Source organism: Rhinolophus sinicus, linkage group LG06 (genome assembly GCF_036562045.2).
Source record: "Rhinolophus sinicus isolate RSC01 linkage group LG06, ASM3656204v1, whole genome shotgun sequence".
NCBI lineage: Eukaryota > Metazoa > Chordata > Mammalia > Chiroptera > Rhinolophidae > Rhinolophus > Rhinolophus sinicus.
The window spans coordinates 79233794-79261573 of record NC_133756.1 but is presented as its reverse complement, the minus strand read 5'-3'; the positions used below and the strand labels follow the sequence as shown (position 1 = coordinate 79261573).

Sequence of the window (27780 nt, the reverse complement as noted above, 5' to 3'; positions counted from 1 at the left end):
TATCCCCAGCTTTTAGCATAATGCCTTCACACATTATGAGCTTAGTAAATATTTGTTCACTGGATAAATGAATTGTTTGTTATAAAACTAGCTTTTTATTTTTCAAAATTATCAGCTCTAAAGTGTTTGAAAAGATATCTTAAGTTTGATGTGTATACAGTTCTGTTTGCCAACTTCTAGTGAGCGCTCTGTGTGTGTGTGTGTGTGTGTGTGTGTGTGTGTGTGTGTGTTTGTCTTTCATTTACATTTAACCAGTTTATTTCAAATGACCATTAGAATTGCATTTCTATGTTTGAAAGCAACAAAAGAAATCTATGTTATGTATCTCTTATCTCTTTGATTATACCTTGATACCAGCAAAGTATGAAGAAAGACAGGGAAGGCGAAGAAAAAGGGAAACGAAGAGGATTCCCCAGCATCTTGGGACCCCCAAGGAGGCCAAGCCGTCATGACAACAGTGCAAGTATGTTGAAGTTTGAAATGCTGCATTTCTACCATTCCATGCCACCTTTCATTACAGGCTCATTTAGCTAAAATGAATTGCTGGAGAAAGGTGTTCTAGACATGATTCCACTGAACTTCCAATGTGCCTTGCTTTCATTCAGTGATATTTCTGAACTAAATTCTCTCTTGTGGCTACATAATTGTCTTAAACATCTTCTTTAATGGCAGTAGAGCATTCCATCAATTATCCGTAACATAATTTATTTACCTATTATGATTTTGTTTGCATTCAAGTTCTGATTGTTAAACAAACAAACAAAAAACCACTGTGCATGGATCTTTTCACCATACTTTGTTTAATCTCTTTTAATATATATATTACTCATTCTTTCCATAATTGTACATTTCTTCACCTCTTTGTTGTTCTTTGTTTCCTCATCTTCCTCCACCCTAAGGCCTAGTGGAGAGAGATCAGCCTATAAGAGAAGGCTGCTGAAGAAATAGGGATGATGGTACTATGGGGAAGAAGCTAGGTCATGTAGTGGCCCACAACTCAGGCAGTACCACATTTGAATATATTGGCATGGTTGGCATGGCGATGGTGTTGTGATACAGTGATGCTGAATGTTCTACACAATGAGGAATTCTCCTTCAAATGCCATTAGTACCTTTGTTGAGAAACACTGAGAAAATGAAGGAAGTTTTTAGAGAAGTTGAGGAAATGTAGCATTTCACAGATGCTGACCTTGAATTCCAAGGCATACAGAAAAAGAATTTTTGGAATTTAAAAAGGAAGAACTTTAGGATTAGTAATGTACAAAGCCGTGTGAGGATGTGCAATACTATGGGGGATGTTGACCTGAGAGTTTTTAACTTCTTGTGGTGCCCGATGTGAATAGAGATAATGAGCAGGATAGGGATTAATCTGGATGGTCTCTGAGGCACATTGTGATGATGACGGTGTGAGTGTTAGGGAGAAGCGGGGAGCTTCTAAGCGCTCACAGAGCTAAAAGGCTTCTTCACTCTTACACATGAGTATAGCTCCGTATGTGTCTGTGTCTTAGCATTCCCTCTTCCCCCACCTGTCGTTGCTCCCCTCGTCTCCATTTCTCATGATTCATCTTCCTCTACTCTTCCCTCTCTCCCTTATCTTCCACCATCTCCCTCCTTTATCTTCTTTCCTCTTCCACCTTCCTCTACCTTTCTCCCTCCTTTCTGTTTCATTTTTCTATCTTTCTTCCTTCTCTTTCCTTTCCTTTTCCTTTCTTCCTCACTCTGTAATAATCAATCTTATATTTTTCTAGGGCCCAACATGTTTCAGACATTTTACCAAATCCTTTACATTATCTTTTTTTAGCTGTTTTACAGCACAAATTGTTGACCATTTCTTTCTGTTCAGTTGGCAGAGCCATGGAGCTACAGAAACAGCGCCACCCTAAGCACTTAACCACACCCTCATCTGTGAGTCCTGAACCTCAGGACTCTGCTAAGTTGCGCCAGAGTGGGTTAGCAAGTGAAGGAGCAGACATTGGATACCTGCCAGCCAATTCCATGTCCTCTATGGTTTTAGGGGCCACTCTTTCCCAGGAAGGAGGAAAAGAGAATGATATGGGTGAGCCGTAGTTCAACTTAACTATGTATCAAGGTTTTAAAACAATCACACTGAGCAATAGAGTGGCAGATTATTATAATCAAGACTGAATCCCAGTTAAATTTAGTTTTAACATTTTACTATTAAACCACTAATGACACATCTATGCTGAATGGTAACTTTAAGTTCTCATCCATTCAAAGACACTTGCTGCGCTTTCTGTTAGGCATTAGCTTCATACCAGACATCAGCATACAGTAATTATACATAGATTCTTGCCCCACGCCCCTTAGTCTCATGGAAAGAGAGTCACATACACTTACAAATTCAAATTGTGCTAAGTCCAATAGAAGAAATGTAAAGGAAGTTATTGAGGGGACTAGTCAGTTGGTAAGGGCAGATGTTGGGAGTCTAAAGAAGGCTTTAAAAATGAGAGATACTAGAGACGTTTTTTAAGTGCTAAGGGGAAACCAGTTATGAAGGAGAGGTTGAAGATGCAGGCCGATTAACTGTGTAACTAACAGAACAAAGTTTTGAGAAGGAGAGAGATAAGATGCAGAGTATACAAGGTCTGACAATTAAGTTTGCTAACTTGTCACTGCACTTAAATTGGCAGCATTGTGCAAACAGCTTGTAAGGTTTCATAACCTTGGTATATCAGTGTCTCACAGCTATGTTCGTGTTGACATGTGGCGGTGTCTTGCTGAGTGGCATTCCTTATTGTTGTTGCGTGTTTTTATGTGCTGTTGCGAGAATGTCTGAGCTTGAATTAGAGCAACGAAGAAACATTAAATTTCTTGTTAAACTTGGCAAGAGTGGAAGTGAAATCATGGACATGTTAGTCCAAGTTAATGTCATGAAGAAAACGGCAGTGTACAAATGGATTAAATGGTTTTCTGAGGGGAGGGAGCGCATCACTGTTGAAGAGAAGTCAGGGCAGCCAGTAACGAGCAGACCTAACGAAAACATTGCAAAAACTTGTTAAATTGTGCGTCAAAATAGTCTGCTGACTGTGAGAAGTAAACATCAATAGAGAAACAGGAAAATCTTAACTGATAATCTTGGCATGAGAAAGTTGTGTGCAAAAATGGTCCCGAAGGAGCTCACCAATAAACAAAAGCAAAGGAGAGTCGAAATTTGCCAAGACCTTTTGGAGAGGTAAGATGATGTTTTGGGCCATGTTATCACTGGTCATGAAACATGGGTGTAAAAATACGACCCTGAAACAAAGTGTCAAAGTGCACAATAGAAGTTCGCCAATTCTCCCCGACTGAAAAAGTTCTATCAATCCATATCAAGAGTCAAACGATGTTTTTAACCTTTTTTGATGTCAGAGGGATTATTCATTATGAATTTGTACCAACTGGACAAACAGTTAACCAAGCTTACTGTTTGGAAGTGATGAAAAGGCTGCATGAAAAAGTCAGATGAAAATGACCTGAACTTTTCGCCAACAATTCATGGCTCTTGCATCACGACAATTCACCAGCTCACCCGGCATTGTCTGTGAGGGAGTTTTAGCCAGTAAATAAATAATTGTATTGGAACACCCTCCCTATTCACCTGATCTGGCCCCCAGTGACTAATTTCTTTACCTGAAGATAAAGGAAATATTGAAAGGAAGACATTTTGATGACATTCAGGACATCAAGAGTAATGCGATGACAACTCTGATGGTCATTCCAGAAAAAGAGTTCCAAAATTGCTTTGAAGAATGGAATAGGTGCTCGCGTCAGTACATAGCTTCCCAAGGGGAGTACTTCAAAGGTGACCATAGTGATATTCAGCAATGAGGTATGTAGCACTTTTTCTAGGATGAGTTCGCAAACTTAATTGTCAGACCTCATATGTGAAAGACAAAGTTATTACCTAAGAGTGAGACTTTAATGAGAAGGACCAGGTGACCTAAACTGTAAAGGAAAACATGAAGTAGATAATTGAGAAAAGAGCTAATATTACCATATATCTTTATACTTGTTATAATGGGTTTCTTAAGCCAGTGAGCTGGGAGAATAGGTGGTTCTATTTGGAGAAGAGAATGCCTATCTATATTAGTGATTTCAGAAGCAGTTCAATTTCTGGTGATGACAAGATCAAGGATAAAGCTGTAGGAATGATCATTGAGGTGACATAGAAGAGATTCTAGAGATGTAAAAGGTAGGGAACCAAAGAGATAGGAGTTTGAATAGCCGTGTGTGTGTGTGTGTGTGTGTGTGTGTGTGTGTGTGTACACACAGACACAAATACATTCATACACATATGTACATATACATACATTTGTGTGTGTATATATACACACATATATATGTATATATATGATTTTTGAGGTCACCTTATGTGATATTAGCATGGAGAAGAAATCATTGAGCCAGCAGCCAAAGGTTCAGTGTTACTAGATGATTGTTGCAAGGAAGGAGAACATGTGATAATATCCAGAGCCTCAATGGAACAAGGGGATTGTTATAAGAAAGCATGATAATGGTATTGAGGAAGAAGGGTATCCATCTCACCTCTACCCAGAAGCATACCTCTACCCATTGCATGACAGAAACGTTAAGTCTCTCTTTGAGAGGTCTGTAGCAGAAGAGGTACTCCCCCTCCTCCCACCAGCTGTGGGATAGGGAGGTTTTTATTTAAGACAAATAAGTAGGGGTGACATTTGTAGAAAAGTCTGAAGATTTTGTTTAATACAGAATTCTGAAAATTTTGGAGTAAGTGCATGCATCGATTCATGGCTCCCATGTCTCATTGAAATAAACACATAGTAGGTAACAAACAAACACCATAAAGAGGAAGAAAGTAGAGGAAAACAAGATGTTATCAACAAATAAGAGATTTTAACAAATTTTGGGGAAATTCAAAGAGGACAAGAGTGGCTTGATGGATAAAACAACGTAAAGGAAACTGGAGCCCATAATTCATTTAAGGAGTCCAAGGTTCGAGTCAGTGCTCATTAGAACCCTGGAGAGACTTCTACTCAGAGTTGGCATATGTTACAGAGTACATGTAAAAGAAGTAAAGCTGAAAATGATGAATTAATTTAAGGTCTGTAATCAAAACAATTATGTCAGTAGCTTCTGATCGTTGCATTATAGAACATAAGCAGTCTGTCATTTATGTGCCAGAAGAAATTGACTCTACTTTTTTTAGGGACATTGAATGAATCATGTAGGGAGAGTTAAGTACTTCACAGTATTATGCCCTGGAGTTCTAACATTTGGGAGACAGTAGGCATGCCAGGGACTCACCTGCTCAGAGGGTTCCCAACCAAACGGAACTATTTCCATGTAGCAGGAAAATAAAACTAAATCATCTACCTCATCTTGAATTCTTAAATGTGAGCAGCATTACTCAATTTTGGCAAAATGTGCTTGTTAGAGTCAAGGTCTAAGATAATACATAATGCCAAGTGTACTAGTGGCATAAAAAAGAGAATACAAAATGGATAGAAAAACTGCCCCTAGCAGAAAATGGTAATTTTCATATAGACAAAAACTTCAAAAAATACCTTTTAAATTAGATCATATACTTGGGGAATATAAAGAAGTTACATGTATAAAACAAAAATAGAATGCTATGAAAAAGGAGCATTCAGAGACCATTAAAGTTTTAATATAACTACTACATGTACTATAATAACTGTTGTATTAGTTATCAGTTGTTGTGTGATAAATTACCCAAAAACTTAAAGCTTAATACAGAAAACATTTATTAGCTCTCATATTATTGGTGGGTGAGGAACTCGAGAGCTGCTTAGCTGGGCAGTTTTGGCTTAGGGTCTCTCATAAGGTTGCAGTCAAGATGTCAGCCAGTCATTTGAAAGCTTAGCTGGGCGCAGGAAACCTGCTTCCATGCTCACGCAGGTGGCTAGTGGCAGAAATGTCTGAGCTCCTTGTGCAAGCCTCAGTTCCTTACCACGTGGACTTTTCCATAGAATTGCTTGAGTGTTCCATGACATGGTAGCTGACTTTCCCCAGAGTGATCCAGAAGATTGAGCCAGAAAGAAGCCCTAATGTCTTCTATGACTTAGTCTCTGTGGATGCATACTTCAACAAGTTACAAACAAGTCACTAAATCTAGCCCACACTCAGGAGAGAAGAATTAGCCTCCACCCCTGAAAAGAGGAGTATCAAAGAATTTGTGGACATATTCTCAAACTATTATCAATGCCAATATTTAGAAAAAAAGAATAGTCCCTAAATATAAAGTCAAGCAAATACTGCAGAAAGACGTAATATGTAGAGAACCACTACAGAGGTCCGACATATTTCTCTTTCATAAAACATCAGCAGAGGAAATGGAGGAGAGACAGTTAGAGAAAAGACAGAAGAAAGTTTCCTAGAGTTGAAAAATAATACACATCTTTAGATAGAAAGAGTTCACTGGGAACCAACTACAGTGAATAATAATAAAAATAAAGGAACCATACCTAAAATATCTTTGGAAATTTCATTGTACCACAGATAAAGAAAAAGAATCCTGAAAACTTATTAGAGAGAGAAAATGGGGATGATGCTGCATCACATTTCTCATTATAACACTAGATGCTTGAATTCAAAGGAGGGATGGCTTCAACTTGCTGAAAGAAAATTAAACTTAGAATTCTGTTAGGTTAGTGCAAAAGTAATTGCAGTTTAAGAACTTAAAAATAATTGCGAAAACCGCAGTTACTTTTGCACCAACCTAATATATTCATCCAACCTATCCATCAAATGTGAAGAAAGATACAAAGATATTCCAGGTTCAGAGTTTAACTGAAATGTACCTTTTACTTGAAAATTATTTGAAGATACCACTCCAGCAAAATGAGAGAAAAATTAAGAAAGAAAATGTCATGGGATCCAGGAAACAGTTGTTCAACCCAGGAATGTGGTGAAGGGCAGTTCTAGGATGATAATTATGTTACAGGCCAAGGGAGCAGCTTTCCATACTGGAACACAAGAACATAGGGAATAAGCAAAAGGAGGGAAGGGGTTTAAGCAATTTTAAGCATATGATGTAGCAGATGAAAAAAATTGAGACTTGATAAAACTATATTACTTTGGCAGTAATAATAGGAAGACATTTAGAAATGCTAAGGTAAACAGAGTTGTTCAGAAAGTTAAGTCATGATTTTAAACATGAAGCAATCTAAAAAGTGGTATAATCTTAACACGTTGCATACGGCGGGGTTTAAATCCTCTGTGAAGTTTCTCGTGATCCGTACGCAACGTGTTAAAGTAATTCATTGATGGAGTATAATACTTTAATATAATAAACATTATGTTTCAGGTGGTCCAGGAATTGCGTCATTGGACCAGTAGAAAAGAAAATATAATCCTAACTATCATACCTTTTAACCTGGCAGAAATAATAGGCATATGTATGTTGTATATTGTGTACGACTATATATATTGTCATAATAATGTAAACACACTGTGTGGGTTTTCAGACTTTTAGAATCAGCCTATTAGGAAAAGCACAGAATATTTAATTATGGCTGCAGGTCAGAATGGAAATGGGAAAAAATCCTCTTAATGATACAGGTAAAAACGTAGTCGAAAGAAGTGAAGGTAGAGGGAAAGAAATATAACTAGAAGAAAAGATATGTACACTAAATACCTAATATGAGATGGAAGACAGTTAAGATACTAAAGAACTCCTCAATGAAACAGCACTATGGATGTTTAAACTTAGGTAATAACCAATAATCCAACTAGTAATAATAATACAATTATTAAACATTGAGAAGAAATGGGGGGAAGTGAAGGTGGGAGCACAAATAAGCAATATCCGTAGAGGAGGAAGACGTAGATATTACCTAAAGATAAATCAAGAAAAAAAAGTGTGAGGTTATTATTTGTTGTTGGATCACCATAATAACTAAAATTTGAATGAAAAAGATTGGTGGCAAAAAAGGATAAAATGAGAGGATATTTTTTCTTAAATGCTGTTCTGAGTTGTCATGTTTTAAGTTGATTTTTAAAAATTATTTTCTTGTTTATTTTTTAGTGCATTTTAAAATTTTATATGTTAGAATTTTGGTTTTAGCTAACCCACAATTGTTTAAATATGAATGTGGCTATGGATTAGGTTGAAGCTCTTTTGGTATTAATTTTTTTTTGTAATAATAATAAAGTATTCACACTAATCAACTGTCTGACTTTTGTCTTTTCAGGATCAAAGCAAGTTGGAGAAACATCAGCATCTGGAGACTCCTTAGATGGCACACCTCGTACTTCCAATACTATATTTGATTTTCTACCTCCTCCATTAGATCAGGTGCAGGAGGAGGAATTGGAAGTAGAAAGGTAATTCAATGATAACTTAGATTTAAATTTATGACATTGCTTAAAGTTTTTTGATTGTACAGTATCCCTATATTTTGTAGCATTTTTTTTCCCCACATGTGTTTTTTTTGGGGAAGGAACTAGAGCTTATATTGGTAGTAAATATTAGATAGGTACTGAAATGTTTCTCAATTTATTTGCTATTAAATCTTACATTATCCAAAAGAATTATTTGTTAGCTACTGTAGTTTAGCCCAGTTTTGAGTATCATTAGCATAAATATCTTGATTACCATTTTGTTTTTATTTTTAACCTGATTCTTTATTCTCCATTGTTTTAGGATGACTGAGCATGGGACACCAAAGCCCTTTCGAACGTAAGTAATCCTAAAGTAGCTTTTAATAGAGACATATTTTTTTATAAGATTTTTATTAAAATAGCTAACATAAAATCTTACATTAGTTTCAGGTATACACCATAGTTATGCAACATTTATATACCTAAGGTAGTGATCACCATGATAAATCCAGCAACCATCTGACACCATACCACGCTATCACAATATTATTAACTATATTCCCTATGCTGTACATTACATCCCATGACTTATTTGTTTTATACCTGGAAATTTGAACTTCTTATTCCCCTTCACCTTTTTCCCCTCTTTTTTAATTTTTCAATTACAGTTAACATTCAGTATTATTTTATGTTAATTCCAGGCGTACAGCATATAGTGATTAGACATTTACATAATTTAAGCAGTGATCCCTCTGACTAGTCTAGTTCCCACCTGGCACTATACATAGGTGGTTATTACCATATTATTGACTATATTTCCTCTGCTTTACTTTATATCCCCATGATTGTTTTGTAACGGCTAATTTGTACATCTTAATGCCTTGGCCTTTTTCACCCTGCCCCCCAACTCCCCTCCCATCTATCTAGTACCTCCGATAAATCTAGTGCCCGTCTGACACCATACATAGTTATTACAATATTATTGACTGTATTCTTTATGCTATACCCTACATCCACATGACTACTATATGAAAACCAATTTCTCCTTCTTAACCCCTCCCTCTTTTCAACCAACTTTGGCAAGCATCAGAATGTTCTCTATATCTATGAGTTTCTTTCTGTTATGTTTGTTTATTTTGTTCTTTAGATTCCAATATGAGCAAAATCACATTGGATCTGTCTTTCTCTGTCTGACATGCTCCACTCAGCATAATACCCTCCAGGTCCACCCATGCCACTGCAGCTGGCAAGAACCCGTTCCCTTCCTTGGCCTAGCAATATTCCATTATATATATGTAACACCTCTTCTTTATCCATTCTTCCGTTGATAGACACCCAGGCTGCCTCCACATCTTGGCCATTGTAAATAATGCTGCAATGAACATACGGATGCACATGTCCCTTCAAAGTAGCATTTTGTTTTTCTTCCCTGAAGTGGGATTACTGGGTTCTTCTTTGTCTGTTGTTATAGCCATTGTTTTAAAGTCTGTTTTGTCTGATATAAGTATTCCTACCCCAGATTTTTTCATTTGTTTCCATTTTCATGAAATATCTTCATCCATTCCTTTCCTTTCGTCTGTGTGTGTCTTTCAATCTGAAGTGAGTCTCTCATAGGCTGCATATGTAAGGGTTTTGTTTTCTTATCCATTCAGCCACCCTATATTTTGATTGGAACATTTAATCCACTTACATGTAAAGTAATTGTCATAGATGTGTAGTTATTGCCATTTTATTCTTCATATTTTTGAACTTTTTTCTCCCCAAATCTTAAAGAAGTCCCTCTAATATTCCTTGTAATATTGGTTTGGTGGTGATGAACTCTTTTAGCTTTTTCTTGTGTGGGAAGCTCTTTATCTGTCCTTCAGTCTAAATGATAGCTTTGCTGGGTAGAGTAATCTTGCTTGTAGGTCCTGCTTTTCATAACTTTGAATATTTCGTGTCAATCCCTTCTGGACTGCAAAGTTTCTGTTTAGGAATAAGCTGACAGTCTTATGGGAGTTCCCTTGAAAGTAACTAACTGCTTTTGTCTTGCTGCTTTTAAAATTCACTCTTTGTCTTTAACCTTTGACATTTTAATTATGATACCTCTTGGTGTGGGCCTCTTTGGGTTCATCTTGTTTGGGACTATCTGTACTTCCTGAGCTTATGTGTCTGTTTCCTTTGCCAGGTTCGGGAAGTTTTCAGTCATTATTTTTTCAAATAGGTTTTCAATTCCTTGCTCTCTCTCCTCCTTCTAGTACCCGTATGATGCAAATGTTGATAAACTTGTTGTCCCAGAGATCCCTTAAACTATCCTCATTATTTTCTATTCTTTTTTCTTTTAGCTGTCTGATTGGGTGTTTTCTGCTACCTTGTCTTCTAAATCATCGATTTGATCTCTTTCATCACATCTCCTGTTGATTCCCTCTAATGTAGTCTTCATTTCAGTTTTTATATTCTATATTTCTGACTGAGTTTTTTTTTTTTTTAATATTTTCTATCCCCATTTTTGTGTTTCCTAGCTCTTTGTTGAAGTTTTCCCCTTATAACTAGTGTTTAGATCTCTGCATCTGGTTAATTGTGTATCTTCCTTTTGTTCTTTTTCTTGAGCTTTGTTCTGTTCTTTTATCTGGGAAATGTTTCTTTATCTCCCCATTTTGACTACCTCCCTATGTTTTTTTCTATGTATTAGGTAGGGCTGCTATGCCTCCTTAGTAGAGTGGTTTTTTAATAGTAAGTGTCCTGTGGGGCCCAGTGGTATAGTCTCCAGGGCGCCTGAGCTTGGTGAGGTGGAAGGCTGCTGGAGTCCCAGCGATTCTTCATGTGAGGCCCATGCACGGACTCTCTCATGAATTCATATAGTCCAGGCTTCAGCATAGGAGTAGCCAGTGGAAAAGTGCCAAGGACATGGGGAAGAACCAAATTAACCAGCTTTGGGGCTAGAGCTGGAGGGAAAGGGGTCAGAGCACTGCTCTCTGGGTACAAAAATGCTGCCAAGCACCACTGTTCGTTTGGTGACCCCTGCCTCCACCCAGCTAGCAGGTTCAGGTTGGCTCCAAATTTGTGGTCTCCATTAACCTAGCTAACACTGTTCTCCCTGCCCTGGTGATTCACTGAGCCCCCCTCCACCAAACTCCATGACTAGCCTGAGCCACTTCCAGTGGCTCTTCTATCAAATAGCCTGCCTCGGATCATACTACAGATTTTCCTAAAATCTCTGAAGTGCCGCCAAACCCAAAACAAGCAGAGGCTGGCCACGGCATTCCCTGTATGTCTTGTTATGCGTCCCCAAGTCCGGCACAAACAACTGTCAGTCTCAACTTTCATTGCAACTCCCTTTGGGTAGCCCAAAGTCTGGCATAAGCTGGGGCCAGCATTGGCTTGGAAATTAGCTTTAGCTAAATGGCTACAAGCCTGATACAAGTGGCAGCTGACCTCAGCTCGCATTATGGTGCCCAGCAAAGGGTCTTAAGCCTGGCACTATTGGCAGCTGGCCTCACATTGCAGCATAGCCTCTTCTAAGCGCCTCTAATTCCAGTACACATGGCAACCAACCACAGATCACTTTGTAGCTTTCACCAGCCAGCAAAAACCGGGCATTAAGAGTGGATTACCTTTTACTTGCACAAGAACCCCTCCCTAGAGGCTCCAGAAGCAGCACATACATTGACTGGATTTAGACCACACCAGACAACCACCCAAGCAGCTCCACAAATACCACACCCAAAGGTTGGACTCTGCTGCTAAAGTGACTGAGCCCTGCTAAAGTGACTCCTGCTCTGTGGAATCAGCCACTACAAAACAGTTCATCCTGTATATTATCAGTCATCCCTCATAGCCAGTTAGCCTGAGTGTCAATCCCCCCCATGACACATCAACAACAATCGAGGCTCAACCACAAGAGTAGAGCACCAACACAGGGGACACCCCTGGAGCACCCAGCTCCAGTGCCATGGGAGACTGCACAGCTAGACCTCATAGAATACCTACTACATAAGGCCACTCTGCCAAGAATGTGAGATGTAGCAGATCTACTTAATACACAGGAACAAGCACAGTGAGTCATCCAAAATGTAGAAACATGTCCCAAATGAACAACAGGACAAAACTCCAGAAAACAAACTAAAAAAATGGAGACAATCAATCTATCAGATAGAGTTCAAAACACTTGTTTAAAAAGGATGCTCAGTAAACATAGGGGAAGAATAGCTGAACCCAGTGAGAATTTCAGCAAAGAGATAGAAAAGGTGAATAAGGAGAGAGAAAAGGTGAATAAGGAGATAGAAATAGAAAACATAAAAAGAACCAGTTGGAACTAAAGAATGCAATAACTAAAATGAAGAAAACACAAGAGCAGATTAGGTGATGCAGAGGATCGAGTCAGCATTCTGGAAGACAAGGTTGCAGAAAATACCCAATTAGAACAGGAAAAATAAAAATGAAAAATAATGAGGATAGTTTAAGGAACCTCTAGGACAACAAGTGTACCAGCATTTGCATCACAGGGTTATCAGAAGGATAAGAGAGAGAACAAGGATTGAAAACCTATTTGAAGAAATAATGACTGAAAACTTCCAGAATCTGGCAAAGGAAATAGACATATAAGCCCAGGAAGTGCAGAGAGTCCCAAACAAGATGAACCCAAAGAGGCCCACACCAAGACATATCATAATTAAAATTCCAAATGTTAAAGACAAAGAGTGAATCTTAAAAGCAGCAAGACAAAAGCAGTTAGTTACTTTCAAGGGAGCTCCCATAAGACTGTCAGCTGATTTCTCAACAGAAACTTTGCAGGCCAGAAGGGATTGGCAAGAAATATTCAAAGTGATAAAATCCAAAAACCCACAACCAAGATTACTCATGAAGCTTATCATTTAGAATCAAAGAAGAGATAGTTTCCCAGACAAGAATAAGCTAAAAGACTTCATGACTACTAAACCAGCATTACAAGAAATGTTAAGGGGAATTCTTTAATTAGATAAGGAAAGATAAAAAATAGGCCTGTGAAAATATTGGAAAGAAAAAATTCTCACTGACAAAGGCAAACTCTTTGTAAAAGCAGTGAATCAACCAACTGGATTACTAGTACAAAGGTTAAAAGGCAAAAGTAGGAAGATCATGTGTAATTACAACAATTAATTAAGGGTTACACACAAACACACAAAAGAAGTGAAAAATAATGACAAAAATATAAATGTGGAGGGTGTGAGTAAAATTGTAGTGATTTTAGAATGTGTTTGAATTTGAGCAACCATCAGCCATAGCTTGGTATATATGAAGAACGTGGTAACCACAAACCAAAAATCTATAAGAGATATACAAGAAAGAAAGAGGAAGGAATCCAAACCTAACACTGTAGAGAGCCATCGACATATAAGTAAAGAGAACAAGAGAATAAGAAAGGAACAGAGAAGAACTACAAAAACAATCGGGAAATACTAAAGTTGAAATAACTGCATACCTATTGATAATTACTTTAAATGTAGCTGGCATAAATGTTCCAGTCAGAACATATAGGGTAGATTAATGGATTAGAAAATAAAAACTTGTGCATATACTGCTTACAACAGACCCACTTCAGATCTAGTGACACACAGAATGAAAGTAAAAGGATGATGCAAAGCATTTCTTGCAAGTGGAAACAAAAATATATACATACACGTGTGTGTGTATACGCATACATATGTATCTATATATACACATAGAGATACATATACATATAGCATGTAAGGACACGGTGGAAAGTTCACAAACTTAATTGTCCTACCTATATACACACACACTATCCGAGGGTGTCAAAAAAATGTATACAAGTGGATACTTTGGTCAGTGTTGCTTGGCATAATCAGAAGTGTCTGAATGTTGATCGTAACCATTTGAGTACCTCTTGTAATTGCAGAAGTCAAATGTGACTTGTATTCATCTTTTGTTATTGGCATATATTGAGTATTATAATTTTAATAGTTGTTTTTTTTTCCCTTCAAATGTGTATACATTTTTTTGGAGATAGATAGATAGATAGATAGATAGATAGATAGATAGATAGATAGATATCTGAGAAAATAGAATGTAAAACAAGGTTGTGACAAAGAGACAAAGATGGCATTTCATAATGATACAGGGATCAATCAAACAAGAAGGGATAACTCTTATAAACATCTATACACCTAATGTAGGAGCGTCTAAATATATAAAACAAATATTGATGGACATGAAGGGAGAGATTGATAGGAAGACATAATAGTAGGGGACCTTAAAACTCCATTGACTTCAATGGATAGATCGTCCAGTCAACAAGAAAACAGTGGCCTTAAATGACACACTAGACCAGATGTATTTAATTGATATTTTTAGGACATTACAACACAAAGCAGCAGAATATACATTCCTTTCAAGTGCACATGGAACATATTCCAGGATAGACTACATGTTCTACCACAAAACAAATCTCAGTAACTTTAAGAAGGAAAGAGTATCAGTCACCTTCTCTGATCACAAGATATGAAATCAATTACAAGAAGAAAACTGAAAAACACACAACCATGTGGAGTCTAAATAACATTCTATTAAACAATTGATGTATTAACAATGACATCAAGGAAGAAATCAAGAGAAACCTTGAGACAAATGCTGATAAAAACCCAACCACCCCAAATCTGTGGAACACAGCAATAGCAGTCCTAAGGTGGATATATTCATTCATAGCAATACAGGCCTACCTCAAGAAACAAGAAAATCTCCAACAATTGTACACCTAAAAGAATTAGAAAAAGAATAGCCAACAAAACCCAGAGAATAAGGAAGGAAGTAAGAAAGATCAGAGTGGAAATAAATGAAATAGAGTCCAAAAGAAAATAAAAAAGATCAATGAAACCATGAGCTGTTTCTTTGAAAAGATAAACAAAGTTGATAAACCCTTAGCCAGACTCATCAAGAAAAAGAGAGCAGGGGCCCAAATAAATAAAACCAGAAATGAAAGAAGTGACAACTGATACTACAGAAATACAAACAATTGTAAGGAAAAACTACAGTCATATGCCAGCAAATTGGACAACCTGGAAGAAATGGATGAATTCGTAGAAACATACTATCTTCCAAGGCTGCATCAGGACGAAACAGAAAATCTGAACAGACTGATGACTAGAAATGAAATGAAATCAGTATTCAAAAAACTCCCAACAAAGAAAAGCCCTGGACCAGATAGTTTCACAGGCAAATTTTACCAAACATTCAACAAATAATGAATACTTGTTTTCTCAAACTATTCAAAAAAATTCAAGGAGGGAAGGCTCTGCAACTCATTTTATGAGGCGAGATTACCCTGATACCGAAACCAGACAAAGACATTACAACAAAAGAAAATTATAAGCCAGTATCCCTGATGGAGATAGATGTAAAACTCCTCAACAAAATATTAGCCAACTGAATTCAGCAGTACATTAAAAAGATCATACACCATAATTAAGTGGGATTCATTACTGGCATATGAAGTTGGTTCAATACCCACACATCAATTAATATGATATACCACGTATGCACAATGAAGGATAAAAATCATAATCATATCAAGAGATCCAGAAAAAGTGTTTGACAAAATCCAGCATTCATTTATGATAAAAACTCTCAGCAAAGTGCAGATAAGGGGAACATACCTCAACATGATAAAGACCATATGTGACAGACCCACAGCTAACAATGGTGAAAAGCTGAACGTTTTTTCGTTAAGGTCTAGAACAAAACAAGGATGTCCAGTTTTATCACTTTCATTCAAGATAATATTAGAAGTTGTAGCCACCAGTCAGACAACAAAAAGAAATGGAAGGCATCCCAATTGGAAAGGAAGAAGTAAAACTGTCAATATTTACAGATGACAAGATACTATATAGCGAAAATCCAAAAGAAAGAAGAAACAAATGGGACTGCATGAAACTAAAATGTTTTTGCACAGCAAAGGAAACCATCAACAAAACGAAAAGACAACCTACTGGATGGGAGAAGATATTTACCAATGATACATCTGATAAGGAGTTAATATCCAAAATTTATAAGGAAACCGTACAACTTCACACCAAAAAACAATTTGATTAAAAATGGGCAGAGGACCTGAATAAACATTTCTCCAAAGAGGGCATACAGATAGCCAACAGACATATGTAGAGATGCTCAACTTCACTAATCAACAGGTAAATGCAAATTAAAACCACAATGAGTTATCAACCTCATACCTGTGACAATGGCTATCATCAATAAAACAACAAACAAATGTTGGCGAGAATGTGGAAAAAAGGGAACCTTTGTGCACTGTTGGTGGGATTGTAAATTACTGCAGCCATTTTGGAAAATACTATGGAGGTTCCTCAAAACATTAAAAATAGAACTGTCATGTGACCCAGCAATCCCACTTTGGAGTATTTATCTGAAAAAATCCAAAACACTAATTTGAAAAGAGATGTGCACTCCTATGTTCATTGCAGTATTATTTACAAGCCAAGATATGGAAGCAACCTAAGCATCCATTGATATTTGAATTGATAAAGATCTAGAACATGTATACAATGAAATATTAGCCATAAAAAGAATGAAATCTTGCAGTTTCCGACAACATGATATTATGCTAAGTCATTCAGAGAAAGACATACGCCATATGATTTCACTTACATATGGAATCTGAAAAACAAAATAAATGAACAAACAAAACAGAAACAAACTCATAGATATGGAGAACAAATTGATGGGTGCTAGATGGGCGGGCGTTGTTTTCATGGGTGAAAACGGTGAAAGGATTACAAAGTACAAATTGGCAGTTATAAAAATTGTCACAAAAATATGAACTACAGGATAAGGGAATATAGTCAATAATATAATAACTACGTGTGTGTGGTTGTATAGGTACTAAACTTACTGGACGATTATTCGTAAGCCATAAAGGTCTAATCGCTAAGTTCTATACCTGAAACTCATATTATTGTACGTCAACTATAATTTTAAAAAAAAGAAAAGAAACCGTACACAAATATGTTGGATAGTATAAAAGAGAGTTTTTAATAAGCAGAAATCATTTAAAAGGTATTTACAGAGGTGAATATAACACATGTATTTTGTAAGGATGATGTCTTAGACTGTTTAAGCAATAATTCAGAAATTTGACTGACTCACTATAATGTATAAACTTGTACTACTGTCCACCTGATGTCCTCAAATATCATTTCTTTTTCAATAGGTTTGACAGCATAGCTTTTGGAGAAAGTCAAAGTGAGGATGAACAGTTTGAAAATGACTTAGAGACAGATCCACCCAACTGGCAACAGTTGGTTAGCAGAGAAGTGTTACTGGGACTAAAGCCTTGTGAGATCAAAAGACAGGAGGTAATTAATGGTGAGTTTAATTCATTTTTGTTGTTGTTTACATATATTGAGTTTTATTAAAGCAAAGGAAAAACCAAAAAACCCTACTCCTTGATGTTTCCTTCAAAGTTTCTGCTTACCTTTTGTTTTAAATGTGGAGGAAATTAAACTAGATAGAGGATCCTTGAACTTTCCAATTCAAAAGATGCTAATGACTGTGTGATGCTTATTGATAATTTCAAAGGAAATGGTGTTTAGCCTTTTAGATATTTGAAATTCATAGCATTATAGGTCTTAAACTTGAAAAGTCATTAAGACAACATTTGCCCAATCATTTTATTTTCAAGCTAAGTTAATTTTATGTATAGATTATATACTATTTTGCCGTGTATAATGCACTCCCACGTATAATGTGCACCCACAGTTTTGGCCCAAACTTCTTGGGAAAAAAATCTTTTGTTTTAACTTTTTGTTCAAATTTTTATCTGTTTACACTTAGGTACCTGTTTTTTGTATTATAAATGAATTTTAGCATTTATATTTAAACATTATGGTAGAAGAAATTTTATGTAACAATTTCAAACCACAGGAACAGATACAAGGTACAAGAAATTGTATGTACCAGTAATATATTTATGATATTTATGCATCATAGAAGAGCTCTTGGTCACTGCAAGTTCGTCATAAGTTCAACAAAATTGATTATTATGTTGCAGGGTATTATTTTGCATACGGATATTATTATTGATTTCTAGAGTTACACTTTTAACTCATAAGCATAAATAAAATAATTAAAAACATATATATATATATACAGAATTAGTACTACCCACGTACAAGGTGTGACAATTAAGTTCGTGAACTTGCCACCCTGCACTTACATTGGCAGTCCTGTACAAACAGCTCGATAAGGTTTCATAACCTTGGTATATCAGTGTCTCACAGCTGTGTTCCTGTCAATGTGTGGCGGTGTCTTGCTGAGTGGCATTCATGGTTGTCACATGTTTTTGTGTGCCATTGCAAGAATGTTTGAGCTTGAATTAGAGCAATGAACAAACATGAACATTTAATTTCTTGTTAAACTTGGCAAGAGTGGAAGTGAAATCAGGGTCATGTTAGTCCAAGTTTGTGGGTAAAATGCCATGAAGAAATGGCAATGTAAAAATAGATTAAATGTTTTTCTGAGGGGAGAGAACACGTCACTGATGAAGAGAGGTCAGGGCAGCAAGTAACAAGCAGAACTGATGAAAACATTGTAAAAGTTCATCGAATTGTGCATCAAAATCTTCAGCTGACTGTGAGAAGCATAGCAGACCAAGTAAACATCGATAGAGATACAGTGAGGAAAATCTTAACTGAAAATCTTGGCATAAGAAAGGTGTGTGCAAAAATGGTCCCGAAGGAGTTCACTGATGAACAAAAGCAAAGGTGAGTCGAATTTTGCCAAGACCTTTTGGAGAGGCAAGACGATGTTTTGGGCTGTGTTATCACTGGTGATGAAACATGGGTGTACCTCTACGACCCTGAAACAAAGCATCAAAGTGTACAATGGAAGTCAGCCAATTCTCCACGACCAAAGAAGTTCCGTCAGTCCAACTCAAGAGTCGAAACGATGTTGCTAACAACCTTTTTTGATACCATAAAGATTATTCATTATGAATTTCTATCAACTGGACAAACAGTTAACCAAGTTCACTATCTGTAAGTGGTGAAAAGGCTGCATGAAAAAGACGAAAACAACTTGAACTTTTCTCCAATCCACATGGCTCTTGCATCACGACAATGCATCAGCTCTCCTGGCACTGTCTGTGAGGGAGTTGTTAGCCAGTAAACAAGTAACTGTATTGGAACAACCTCCATATTCACCTCATCTGGCCCCCAGTGACTTCTTTCTTTGCCTGAAGATAAAGGAAATCTTGAAAGGAAGACATTTTGATGACATTCAGGACATCAAGTGTAGTACGATGACAGCTCTGATAGCCATTCCAGAAAAAGAGTTCCAAAATTGCTTTGAAGGATGGACTAGGTGCTGGCATTGGTACATAGCTTCCCAATACCTTTGAATACCTCAAAGGTGACTGTAGTGATATTCAGCAATAAAGTATATAGCACTTTTTCTAGGATGAGTTCTCAAACTTAATTATCGGGCCTTGTATAATGTGCATCCTTATTTTTCCCTCACAAATTTGGACAAAAAAGTGCACATCATACACGGCAAAATACTGTAAATGAGAATGCAAAGTCTAAGGGTTATTACAATTAGTCAAGATCATACAGCTGATAAGTGATAGGATCCTGATCTTCCTTTATCCTAGTGTAGTGTTCTTTATTTTATCCAAGCATGTATGTGACAGATGAGACATGGATGCTTTATCCTCTGCTATCTTTAAGATGTGATTTGAATAAATATCCTTCTTACCTCAGAAGTGAGGGTTTATAGGCAAATTAGATAACCCAAAGTACTTTTATTTCTGATGAAGTCTCAATTTAAAGGCTATATGATGTTTGGGCTTACAGTTTTCTAATGTTGTAGTTTTGATTGGTGGGTACTATTTTAAAAAGATAGATGATTTTTGGAGTATACTCTTAACTTTAAATACAAAAGAGTTTTGAATGATATTTTTTCATTTGCCGGTATTAAACTCTTAGAGCCAGTAAGTAGGAGGTTTCTATGGAATCAAGAAAATGACTTCAGAGATACTACATCCTTTCTAAACTATAAATAATCATTACTTAATTTTTTTGTTATAATTCCAACTAAAGCCTATGTTTTGTGCAATGGAATTATTCTAGGTAAGTAATAGAAAACGTAGGCAACATTTTATATTTCCTCTTCTTCACCTTAGAATTGTTTTACACTGAAAGAGCTCATGTTCGAACACTGAAGGTTCTTGATCAGGTGTTCTATCAGCGAGTGTCCAGAGAAGGAATTCTGTCACCTTCAGAACTACGGAAAATTTTTTCAAACTTGGAAGATATCCTTCAACTTCACAGTAAGAGAAATTGACTCTGATCTTTCTCCCTAACATTTACAGTAGATAAAAAATTTTAAGTATGTTAAGGCGCTATAACAGTCAAATCTTGTAAATGTTAGCATTCCTGAAATTTTTTTTCTTTTTCTTTTTATTAGTGTCAGGTGTACAAAACAATGTAATAGTTAAACATTTATCATTTCTACCCCTCACAAAGTGATAACCCCCTTGCTCCAATCTACTACCCCTCTGACATCGCATAAAACTGTTACATTTCCACTGTCTCTATTCCTAATGTTGTACTCCACTTCTTGTGACTAAAATTATAGTTGACATTCATTATTATTCAGCTTCAGGTGTACAGTGCAGTGATCAGGCATCTACACCATCCCTGAAGTGGTCTCCCTGATAAGACAAGTGTCCATCGGATACCCTACAAAATTTTTACATTATTGATTACATTTCCCAAACTGACTTTCGTATCCCCGTGGCAAACTTGTGGTTTCCAACTGTGCTTTCTAATCCCCTCATCTTCTCCTTCATCCTCACCCCCTGCTCCCATCTAGCAACCCTCAGTTTTTCCTCTATGTCTCTGAGACTGTTTCTGATTAGTTCGTTCATTTATTCTTTTCTTTAGCTTCCACAAATAAGTGAGATCATATGGTATTTGTCTTTCTCTGTCTGACTTATTTCACTTAGCACAAAGGTCCATCCATATTGTTGCAAATGGTAAGATTTCATTCTTCGTTAGGGCTGCGTAATACTCCATTGTATAAATGTCCCACAGTTTCTTAATCTAGTCATTTACCAATGGGCATTTTGGTTGTTTCCATGTCTTGGCTGTTGTGTATAGTGCTGCAGTAAACATAGAAGTGCATAAATTTTTTCAAATTAGAGTTTTGGATTTCTCTGGATAGATACCTAGCAGTGGATTTGCTGGGTTATATGGTAGTTCCATTTCAGTGTTTTGAGATACCTCCATACTGATTTCCATAGTGGCTGCACCAATCTGCATTCCCACCAACAGTGCACAAGGGTTCCCTTTTCTCCACATCCTCGCCAAAACTTGTTGTTTGTTGATTTATTGATGATAGCCATTTTGACTGGGGTGAGGTGGTATTTTATTGTGGTTTTTATTTGCATTTCTCTACTGGTTAGTGAGGTTGAGCATTTTTTCATATGTCTGTTTGCCATCTATATGTCCTCTTTAGAGAAATGTCTCTTCATGTCCTCTGCCCATTTTTTAATTGGGTTGTTTGTTTTTTTGGAGTTGAGTTGAGTGATATTTTTTAATAAATTTTGGAAATTAACCCCTTATCAGATATGTCATTAACAAATGTCTTCTCCTATTCAGTAGGATCCCTTTGTGTTTTATTGATGATTTCTTTTGCTGTGAAAAACTTTTTAGTTTGACGTAATCCTGTATGTTTATTTTTTCTCTTACTTCCCCTACTCAAGGGGATATATCAGTAAAAATATACTGGGTGTTCCAGCTTCATTTTTTAGCATGCATCTGTCCAGATTTCCCAACACCACTTATAGAATAGACTGTCTTTACCCCACCGTAAATTCTTGCTTCCATTGTCGTAGATTAAATGACCACATAGGCTTGGGTTTATTTCTGGGCTCTCTATTCTGTTCCGTTGATCTATGTGTCATTTTTATGCCAGTACCTTGTTTTGATTACTGTAGCCTTGTAGTGTAATTTGATGTCAGGTATCACGATACATCACACTTTATTCTTATTCCTCAAGATTGCCAAGGCTATCCGGGGTCTTTTATGGTTCCATAGAAATCTTAGGATTATATGTTCTATTTCTGTGAAAAATGTCCTCTGTAGTTTGATAGGAATTCCGTTGAATCTGTGTATTGCCTTAGGCAGTATGGACATTTTAACGATGTTAATTCTTCCTATCCACGAGCATGGTATGTCTTTCCATCTATTTGTATCTTCTTTAATTTCTCTCTTCAGTTTCTTATACTTTTCTGAGTACAGGTCTTTTACTTCTTTGGTTAAATTTATTCCCAGGTATTTTATAGTCTTTGAAGCAATTGTAAATGGGACTGTTTTTTTAATTTCTCCTTCTGATATTTTATTATTGGTATATACAAATGCAACTGATTTCTGAATATTAATTTTGTATCCTGCTACTTTACTAAATTCATTTATCAGCTCTAATAGTTTTTTGGTGGAGTCTTTAGGTTCTCTATATATAGTATCATGTCATCTACGTATACTGACAATTTTCCTACCTCCTTAACAATTTGGATGCCTTTTATTTCTTCTTCTTGTCTGATTGCCTTGTTTATAACTTCCAGAACTATGTTGAATAGAAGTGGAGAAGGTGGGCAGCTTTGCCTTGTTCCCAATCTTAAGGGGAATGGTTTTAGCTTTTCCCCATTTAGTATGACGTTAGCTGTGCGTTTATGATATATGGCCTTTATTATGTTGAGATGTGGTCCCTTATTCCCACTTTCTTAAAGAGTTTTTATCGTAAATGGCTGCTGGATTTTATCAAATGCTTTTTCTGCATCTATTGATATGATCATATGATTTTTATTTTTCATTTTGTTAATGTGGTGTATCACATTAATTGATTTGCAGATGTGAACCACCCTTGCATACCAGGAATGCAATCCCACTTGATCATGGTGTATGATCTTTTTAATGTATTGCTGAATTCTGTTTGCTAATATTTTGTTGAGGATTTTTGCATCTATGTTCATTAGGGATATTGGGCTTTAGTTTTCTTTTTTTGTAATCTCTTTGTCTGATTTTGGGATCAGGGTGATAGTGACCTCCTAAAAGGTGTTTGGGAGCCTTTCCTCCTTCTGGATTTTTTGGAATAGCTTGAGGAGAATAGGTGGTAATTCTTTTTTAAATGGTTTGTAAAATTCACCTGTAAGGCCATCTGGTCCAGGGCTTTTGTTCGTTGGGAGTTTGTTGATTACTGGTTCAGTTTACCTGGTGGTAATTAGTCTATTCAGGTTCTCTGTTTCTTCTTGAGTGACCCTTGGATAGTTGTATGCTTCTAGAAAATTGTCCATTTCTTCCCGATTGTCTAATTTGTTGGCATATAGTTGCTAATACTAATTTCTTAAAATTTTTTGTATTTCTGTGTTGTCTGTTGTCACTTCTTCCTCTTTCATTTCTGATTTTATAAATTTGGGTCCTCTCTCTCTCTTTTTGATGATTCTGGCTAAAGGTTTGTCGATTTTGTTCATCTCGAAAAACCAGCTCTTATATTCATTGATCTTTTGTATTGTTTATTCTTTAGCTTATTCTTTTTTGGAAAGCTTTTTATCTCTCCTTCAGTTTTCAATGATAGCCTTGCTGTATTAAGCAGCCTAGGTTATAGATATTTGTTTTTCATCACTTTGAATACCTCCTGCCACTCCCTCCTGACCTGCAAAATTTCTGCAGAAAAGTCATTTGATAGTCTTATAGGAGTTCCGTTGCATGTAACCTGCTGTCTTTCTCTTGCTGCTTTTAGGATTCTCTCTTTGTCTTTAACCTTTGCCATTTTAACTATAATGTGTCTTGGCGTGGACCTGTTTGGGTTTATCCTGGTTGGAACTCTCTGTACTTCCTGGGCTTGTGTGTCAGTTTCCTTCACCAGGTTAGGGAAGTTTTCAGTCATTATTACTTCAAATATGTTCTCGATCCCTTGCTCCTTCTTTTCACCTTCTGGTATTCCTATTTTGCGTGTGTTGTTGCGCTTGATGTTATCCCACAGTTCTCTCAAACCATTTTCATTGTTGTTGTTTTTTTCTCTTTTTTCTTTTTGTTGTTCCACTTGGGTGATCTCTGCAAACTTGTTTTCTAAGTCACTGATTTGATCCTGTACTTCATCTGCCCTGCTGGCAATTACTTCAAGTGTGTTCTTTATTTCAGTAATTGTGTTCTTTAGTTCTAACTGGTTGTTCATTATAATTTCTCTATCCTTCTTTATATCGTCACTAAGCTCCTAAACATTCTTATCATCAGTGTTCTGAACTCTGTCTCTGATAGGTTGGTTACCTGTACTTCATTTGGTTCCAATTCTGGAGGTTTCTTCTGCTCTTTTATTTGGGACATATTTCTTTGTTTCCCCATTCTGGCTGACTCTCTGTGTTTGCTTCGATGTATTAGGTGGATTCCCTAAGGTTCTTTGTCTTTGCTGGGTGATCTTATATAGTATGTGTCCTTTATATTTGACTTGCACCACTTCCCTAGTCTCCTGTCCTCCAAAGGTGATCTTTGTGTTGTATATATTGTCCTGTTAAAGTTGAGCTTTAATTGCTTTTGGCTTGTCAGTAGATGAGATTGACTCTTAGGCTGACTAGTTGTGAGACTTGGCTCTGCCCACAGTGGATGATCTGCTGCATGAGGGTTGACCACTCAAATGAGGCTTGGCCTCTATGGGCTCTTGTGCCTATAGAGAATTCCCTCTGGGTGTGTCACTTGTGGGTCAAATCCGGTAATACTCTGGTTTGGTTTGGAGTTGGCCTCTGGTTGTGTTGAATCTTGTGCCTCTTCGGCTGGGCCCTTCAAGAAATCCTCCTATGAGTCTCTTAGCTGTTCTGTGTGATGAGCAGAGAGTCTTTTGATGGGTTATAGATGTTCAATTTGTGGTACATTCCGGAGGAGAACTGAAGAAGACCACCTCGTTGCCGCCATTCCTATAACATTACTCCCCTCCGTCTCTTTGGGACGGTGCGTTCTGGAGGCTGGAAGTTGAAGATCAAGGAGTTGGCAGGGTGGTTTCTCCTGAGTCCTCTCTCCTTGACTTGCAGATGGTCTCCTTCTTGCAGTGTCCTCACATGGACTTTCTTCTGTGGCAGCATTCCTGAAATTATTATGCTATATGTGAGCATATAACATAAATAAAGAAGTGATTGGTACTTTGAGTGTCGCTCCCAAACCCTGTACCAGCCTTTTATATACAAAGTGTTCACACAGGACTTAGGGTCTAATGTGTCAGTGTTGAAAACCATAAATAGTTAAAATTATCCTTAAAAACTTCCCATCAATTACAGTTTATATGTTTTTAAATATGTATATCCCATGTAATAATAATAATAATAAATGTATAAATGTATTTTGAAAATATTAATATGCAGTATATAATCCCATGATGGGGTTGTTTTCAGGAATTAAATTATTGGGGTTTTTGTGTGTTGTTTTGCTTGGAACGCTTGAGTAAATATATTAAAATTGTGCCTTATTGGCTCCTTGGTTGTATCTGTACTCATCTCGGACTTTGTAGACAACAGTATGGGTTCTTTATCGGTTACTGTTTCTCCATGACCTTTAATTTTTAATCTTTTTTTCATCAAGGATGCCATCACCACCTACCAGTACTTGCCCACCAAATTGATGCCTTTTACTTCTTTGGGGATTTTAGGTTTTACCCTCATGCATTGGCAAGTTCAGGCTTGATTATATTTATTGCCTGTGCCCATACATTTTCTGAGAGGAACGGTAGACTGAATCACCTGCACTATTTGAATTTAAGTTCTTTATGAGTATGGTTATAGACAGAGTCTTGAAGTGAAATGCGTATTTAATGTGCCTATCCTGTATGTAATGTGCTATTTTCCACATTGTTTTATGCTTTGTCACCTGTTTTTCTGATAGAGGACACAAATATCTAGATGTATAAGAATTGTGTCCAGATTTATATTTAAGGAGATTAAAAGCAGCTGTACTATTCTGGAAGTCCTTTTTTTGAAAATTTAAGTTCTTGGTACTACCAGTAACTCAGCCTGAAATGAGAATATGCTTAATTCTTTTCTCCGTTTTATTTTTACCCTGTAGTTGGGTTGAATGAGCAAATGAAGGCTGTTCGAAAAAGGAATGATACCTCTGTTATTGATCAAATTGGGGAAGATTTATTGACCTGGGTAAGGAAATTTGCTATTTTATTTTAATATTTTTATAGCTACTTGATCAGATTCAAGATTAACTAATTAATCTTTATAGACATGCAGACTCATCCATTTTACAAAGCAAATGTAAAATGAAAAGTCCAGCATATGTATTCTCTTGGTAATATCTTCTGGTAGTGCTCAAACTAAGTGCTCTTTTTCCATCAGAATAAAGATACTCGTTCTTTAGGTTTTAAAGAATATACAGTAAAATGGATCTTGATAGAAATAATTTAACTGACATAGAATTTTAGCTATGTTCTGTTGTCCAAGTATGAAAATTGTACTGTACAGCATTAGATAATTATAGATCCAGAACTACCATCACAAAAGTAGAAAAATAAAAATCACTTAATCTTATTTACATTTATAAGGAAAGAGTTCAGAGACTATAGTAGCTGTTTGTTAAATTCTGTTTATCTTTCTGTCTCTTTGTCAGTATATACCCCACAATATATACTTATGTGCTGAGCACTGTCGTAGGTGCTGGGATACAGTGGCAATCAAAACAGACATGGCACCTGCCCTAGTAAAGCTTATAATCAGTGAGAAAACTGTCATTAGTTATTTCAAGTGTGATGAGTGTTAGCAAAACGGGTTGTTATGGGAATATATAGCAGGAAGACCTAAACTAGAACATACAGAAAATCTTCCTAGGGGAAAGGGGGTTTGATTCAACTTTTAAAGAAAGTACTATAGTTAAGGTTCCTTTCACTGATGGTGAGATCATTGCCTCCGTGGAATCTACTAATCCAATAGTAGATCTCTTCTTAGCCACTTACCTCGTAGAATAGGATCAAGGAATCATAATCCAGTCTCATCTTGCATTTATTGAGCTTTCCAAAGCATTTTCTCCGTAGGCCCACTCTAGCATTGTTATTATTAAGAAGCTTTAACTTCCTTGAAAAATTCACCTTACTCTGTGGTAGTGTGATTCATTTTTTTCTTGATCTCAGTATAGCAGTGAAAGTTATAACTGAGTTCTGTTGGCTTGGCAGCACACTACCGAACTTGAAACAGAAAATTTGTAGTATGATGTGGTATAGCATCCATTTTCAAATGTGGATTATAAAGTTGTAAGTCATATGGACTTAAAATATCAATCTTGATTCCTAAGCAGTTTTATTTGCATAAATAGTGTTTAAACTGAGTCTCAAGTGAGGTTTGTCATTAATAAGGTACAGAAATGCAATTGATTCTCTTATCACACAGTCCGTTGGACTATGTAAATCTACTACATGGTAAAACAAAGT

At 36.5% G+C, this 27780-nt stretch overlaps 1 protein-coding gene across 7 annotated transcripts in view; it reads left to right on the top strand.

Moving 5' to 3' along the window:
- ARHGEF12 (Rho guanine nucleotide exchange factor 12) overlaps positions 1-27780 on the top strand; it is a 165652-nt gene that overhangs the window by 110870 nt on the left and 27002 nt on the right. For 6 of the 7 annotated variants that reach the window (XM_074335326.1, XM_019718206.2, XM_019718207.2 and 3 more), the window contains 7 exons: positions 358-463; positions 1844-2056; positions 8193-8325; positions 8645-8680; positions 17522-17676; positions 20492-20638; positions 26418-26503. In XM_074335326.1, the coding sequence (XP_074191427.1) occupies positions 358-463; positions 1844-2056; positions 8193-8325; positions 8645-8680; positions 17522-17676; positions 20492-20638; positions 26418-26503 (876 nt within the window). The remainder of the gene's footprint in view (positions 1-357; positions 464-1843; positions 2057-8192; positions 8326-8644; positions 8681-17521; positions 17677-20491; positions 20639-26417; positions 26504-27780) is intronic. The other variant, XM_019718209.2, reaches the window with a different exon arrangement.